The sequence below is a fragment of the Odontomachus brunneus genome, unplaced genomic scaffold, assembly GCF_010583005.1.
Source record: "Odontomachus brunneus isolate Ranch 3 - 2012 unplaced genomic scaffold, Obru_v1 Obru_scaffold_078, whole genome shotgun sequence".
NCBI classification, from domain to species: Eukaryota; Metazoa; Arthropoda; class Insecta; order Hymenoptera; family Formicidae; genus Odontomachus; species Odontomachus brunneus.
This window is the reverse complement of record NW_022639528.1, coordinates 61,931-67,930: the sequence shown is the minus strand read 5'-3', so window position 1 is coordinate 67,930 and position 6,000 is coordinate 61,931. Positions and strand designations below refer to the sequence as shown.

The 6,000-nt window shown below is 32.2% G+C and overlaps 1 protein-coding gene across 4 annotated transcripts in view; it reads right to left on the bottom strand.

Moving 5' to 3' along the window:
* LOC116847436 (protein mahjong) overlaps window positions 1-1,308 on the bottom strand; it is a 13,841-nt gene extending 12,533 nt beyond the window's left edge. For 2 of the 4 annotated variants that reach the window (XM_032822432.1, XM_032822435.1), the window contains exons 1-2: window positions 1,168-1,308; window positions 160-427 (exon numbers count right to left, since the gene is read on the bottom strand). In XM_032822432.1, coding sequence (XP_032678323.1) covers window positions 160-420 — 261 coding nt within the window. In that variant the 5' untranslated portion in view covers window positions 421-427; window positions 1,168-1,308. Of the gene's footprint in view, window positions 1-159; window positions 428-585; window positions 792-1,058 lie in introns of those variants that run through there. The other 2 variants (XM_032822434.1, XM_032822433.1) reach the window with 2 other exon arrangements.
* Window positions 1,309-6,000: the final 4,692 nt, after the last annotated feature.

The window sequence follows — 6,000 nt, the reverse complement described above, 5'->3', positions numbered from 1 at the left end:
ATATATATATATATTATATATATATATATATATATATATATATATATATATATATATATATATATATATATATATATATATACATGTATATATAAATATATAATTGTAAATATAATAAAAAAAAATATATATCTATTTTTACATGTAACACATAATTACCTTTGTCATAAAGTTATCCTTTCTAAACAGAACCTTTAGTATGTGCCCAAAGTTACATTCTGGATCAGTACGTGATGGATGCCTTTCATCAAATGGATCTGGATCCATTTTCAGATAATTCTCTGTTTCTAACTCAATTATTTCCGCTAGTCTTTGGAGAACAGGAATAGGATCATAGTTTGGAGAACTATGTTCTTCCTCCCATTGTCGAAGAATTTGCACAACATCTGTCACTTCCGCGAGTGATTCTGCGCTCGCCATTGTTTACCTGTAAACATCAATATGTTCAAAGAAATCTCATTACAATGTAATTTAAATACACAAAGAATTTTTCCAATGCAACAGTTAGTATAGGAATCAACTGAGGAGGAACAAAAAGAGAGATTTTTACTCTGGTATAAAATTTTTAGCAATGTTCAAACTTACTGCCGCGTAAATAAACTGTACGGTGATATTCGTTATTGACAATACTTTTCTACTGCCAAACGTATTAACATTACAAAGAGCAGGTCACAACGCATCGATGTCAATTTTATATTACCGCTACGAATATTCGTTAAGGAAAATGTCTCAACGAGTAATTTCGCGAGAGTCCCTTTCGGTGTCACAGTCAAATTACACGTGAATCACGACGTACCGATGACATAACCTTAAACTGACGACGATAAACAAAAGGCACGACACGAACAAGAGGATTGTCGGGACCATTGTGGACGAGAAAGCGACATTGAGACACGTCACCACAACGTGCAACGACAGAATTGTGCAGAGCGAGCCGAATTATAGCCCGTTGCCGGCACGGTGGAGCAAAAGGTACGACGAACACCGAGCCGCGCTACGATCCGCCGCTGCGTATGGTGGCGCGTGTCTCTTATAGGTTAGGTACGACGAGACTTTACCCACGAAACTCCGTTTCGACAGTTCGTTCTAGGCGACACTTCGACACGACGACGACAATATGAGCGATAACGCAATTTAAGCACTCAACAACGTGATTCCATGACTTACAATTCTACGTTTTTCTATTTCTTAGGATGCACAGCTCGCAGAACGAAGTACCTCACAGTTATTCTAACGTAGAAATTTAACCATATAACAAATAACATTGAGACTACAGATGCGTTTACTGCCGCTGAAAAAGTGTGTTCGGAGAGCTCGCTATTAGCGCTATCAGCGCTACCATGTCATTTTACCTTTGTTGTATATCTAAGGAGCGATAAAGATAGAAGAACGCGGTAGTGTTGGTAGCGTGCTCCCTGAACGCACCCATAATCCATACTTTGGGGTGTTTACGTTAAGTTGTCGGATTGGAAATCCGACTGAACAGTGGTACTCAATCGACCCATTTCAAAAAATTCCCTAGCTTAATCAGATTTTAGTAAAAGCTGTCTCAGCAGTAATCGGATTAGCTTCATAGTGACGTGAGGTGATACTTTGTCCTCAAGAGAAATAAAAAGATAAAAGTAATCTTACGTATAGTAAACATTAACCTATAATAATATTGGATTTATGTTATAATTTCGTATGTAACAAAATAAGAACAGTATAAAATCTGTCAAATTAACATTTCAAAGATATTAATTTTAAAATATATTAAGACATTTATGCATTTATATATAGATACATATAAATATGTGTGCTTGTATATGTGCATGTTCATATGTGTAATCTATAATTATTTACAAGCACATATATTTATATGTATCTAAATGCATAAATGTCCTTAATATATTTTAAAATTAGTATGATTGAAATGTTAATTTGACAGATTTTATACTTATTTTGTTACATACGAAATTATAACATAAATCCAATATTATTATAGGTTAATGTTTACTACACATGAGATTACTAATACTTCTTTTCATTAATTTAATATCAGTAAAAGTGTAACAGATCATTTATTCATATATTGATATATAAGGAAAATGATACGCGCTAATCATTAGAATAATAATTACGTACGTATCTACTTTTATCTTTTTATTTCTCTTGAGGACAAAGTATCACTTCACGTCGCTATGAAGCTAATTGGATTACTGCTGAGACAGCTTTTACTAAAATCTGATTAAGCTTGGAAATTTTTTGAAATGGGTCGATTGAGTACCACTGTTCAGTCGGATTTCCAATCCGACAACTTATTGTAAACACCCTTTATGTCACCCTTGGCTGCGTTCAAATTCCCCACCCGGGTGTATTTTATTACTAGAAGTGCTATAGTATATGTCACATATACTATAGTGTTTCTAGTAATAGAGTGCACCCGGATGAATAATCTGAACGCACCCCTTTATGTACTATAAATTCTCCGTAGTGGCAGTGAGTGGCTTGGTTTACATCGTGCACTTGATATGCGTACTATATAGTAACTTTCTATTAAATAATCTTAATATTGACAATGCATATCAACAACGACGCATTCAATCGATACAATAAGTCTTCTTGATCAGTATTATACCAGTTTAAAATACCGTTATTTATATACATTGGCATGGTTTACATTGTGCACTTGATACGCGTACTAAATAGTAACTTTTTATTAGATAATCTCAATATCAACAATGCATGTCAACAGCGACGAATTCTATCAATACAATATGTTTCGTTGATGAGTATTATACCAGCTTAATATACTGTTGTTTATATATATATCATCGATATTAAGATTATCTAATAGAAAGTTACTATTTAGTACGCTTATCAAGTGCACGATGTAAACCAAGCCATTGTCGATATTAAGATTATCTAATAGAAAATTACTATTTAGTACGCGTATTAAGTGCACGATGTAAACCAAGCCATTAAATAATCTTAATATTGACAATGCATATCAACGAAGACGCATTCAATCGATACAATAAGTCTTCTTGATCAGTATTATACCAGCTTAATATACCGTTATTTATATATATCGTCGATATTAAGATTATCTAATAGAAAGTTACTATTTAATACGCGTATCAAGTGCACGATGTAAGCCAAGCCAGTGTTTACATCGTGCGTATTAAATATTTAGTACAAATTTGATACGAATATAGTACCTGATATGCGTATCAAGTGCACGATATAAACCAAGCCAATGGCTGCGTTCAGTAGGAAAGCTACTTTGCAACTGTGAAAAATTCGTAAATCTGGTTGATATATGTTTTTGGATTTAACCAAAATTAAGAGTATACTCCAATCAGATTCACGAATTTTACAACAGTTGCAAAGCAGCTTTCTGTTCTGAACGCAACCAATGGCTGCGTTCAAAAAACATAGATGATCGCTGAATTCGTCGCTGTTGACATGCATTGTTGATATTGAGATTATCTAATAGAAAGTTACTATTTAGTACGCGTATCAAGTGCACAATGTAAACCATGCCAATGTATATAAATAACGGTATATTAAACTGGTATAATACTGATCAAGAAGACTTATTGTATCGATTGAATGCGTCATTGTTGATATGCATTGTCAATATTAAGATTATTTAATAGAAAGTTACTATATAGTACGCATATCAAGTGCACAATGGCTGTTTACGATAATTCGAGTTGGAGTAAGTACGAGTTAGTTTCACCAGAGCCGAGAAATATGATAGATACAACATCTAATATTTTCATGATTTATGACAACTCAATGCTGTCCGATAAATCGAGTAGAGTAGAGTTAGGGTAGTATAGCGGATAGTATATGAATTAACAGTATCAGGTAACATAGTTTCGTAAAATATATAACAATAATATTACGAAACAATGATTTATTACATTTTAGAAAAATTAGAAGCACTAAATTAAATTATGAAAAGATATCATGTATTTGTGAAATATTCAATAATAACAGATTAATAATAGGTTAGAATAATTGTTTTCTACTTTTGAATATTTTACAAATACATGATATCTTTTCATAATTTAATTTAGTGCTTCTAATTTTTCTAAAATGTAACAACTCATTGATTCGTAATATTATTGTTATATATTTTACGAAACTATGTTACCTGATATTGTTAATTCTTATACATATACTATCCACTATGTTATCCTAACTCTACTCGATTTATCGGACAGCATTGAGTTGTCATGAATCATGAAAATACTAGATGCTTGTGCCTATCATATTTTTCGGCTCTAATGAAACTAACTCGTACTAACTCCAACTCGAATTATCGTAAACACCCAATGGCTGCATTCAGTAGACTCAACAGTTGAGACATCTGTTTCCGATGGATCGAACTCCGTTATGAATTTTCTACTGGATTCATTTGTGATATCGCTACTAGTAAAGATGGCTACTTCTAATGTATTACTTTAAAATCAAAGCGGATAAGGTTAAGTTAAGAGTAGTTTGACAGTAAAATTAAATTTGAAATACTTACGAATAATTTATAAAACAACATTGCATTATAAAGTTATGTTATGTTATTACAGGAAATCTGTACGTTCATACAGGACCTAGCAGAATAAGCAGGATAGCTATCTTGTGAACTTACGACAATGTGTAATACAGTTTAATTATTGTTAATTTAATATTTTTACATGTATAAGTATGTATAAGTATTTCTTACACTTATAAATATTTCTTGTAAATGTTAACAAAATAATATATATGATTAAGGTTTAAGGATCGATTGTTCCAACTTCTTGGTTAGTTAATTGATAGTTAAATTATATTTCTGTCTTTGTTTTTTCTTCAAATTAAATAAAGATAAACATATGATTTAATACATAAAAACAAATATGCCTTACATTTTTATTTTAGGGCATAATTGTTTTTAACCATTAAGTCAGCCATTAGTTTAAGCCTTTACAGATATTATACTAGTAATAACAAAACAATAAATCAAAATATTTTTTATGCCAGTAATGTCAGTAATATATGCAAGTATATTACAAAAAGAGAGGTTAGATTATTAATAATAATAAATATATTACATTAAATTATTTCGAATAATAACATTTATTATTATTCTTACATACCTGATTGAAGACGAGTATGAAAATCAGCATTTTCTATTATTTTATATAACTCTCCTTTATATTCATATATTTTTTCTATGACATCACTTTTCTCACTAGACGTCGCCATGTTAGATTGTATCACTTTCCGCTCAAATAGCGTAAATGAAAACCGCTACAAAATATGGCGTCCGCTCCCTCAACTTGTTGAGATGTAACAACTGAGCGGAGCGTCATTCAGTAGAAAATCTAGTAATGTTGCCCAACTGTTGAGTCTACTGAATGCAGCCAATGTAAACCAAGCCACTCACTGCCACTACGGAGAATTTATAGTACATAAAGGGTGACATAAAGGGTGTTTACAATAAGTTGTCGGATTGGAAATCCGACGAACAGTGGTACTCAATCGACCCATTTCAAAAAATTCCCAAGCTTAATCAGTGAGCGGTTAGTGATTATTGGTCCTTAGGGCGCCGTTCCACGGAGCGGAAATTTTCAATGGAACGGAACGTGCGGAGTTAGTACGACTATAGCCGTTCCGCTTTTCTTCCGGCGCTTTTTCTATTTTCCTTGATTGCTTTCCAACAAGAGGGTAAGGGGACAAAATCCATAAAAAAAAGAGGGGACAGCATTGACAACATCCAAAAATTCCTAGGATCCATAAATTCATTTCTCAAGGTTAATATTGAGTGCTTTCCAATTGCTTAACACATCTTGACACATATATACACAGAAATGCACAAAGTGTAACGTTGTGCACGATTTAATTGGAACAAAGTGTGTACTAATGTGTATGTATGTCGGGTAAGATTAGGATTATTTTCAACTATGCTTATATTTTGGTATTTTTTAATAATAAATAATAAAATCTAAATAATAAAAAATCCACTTCACGTCG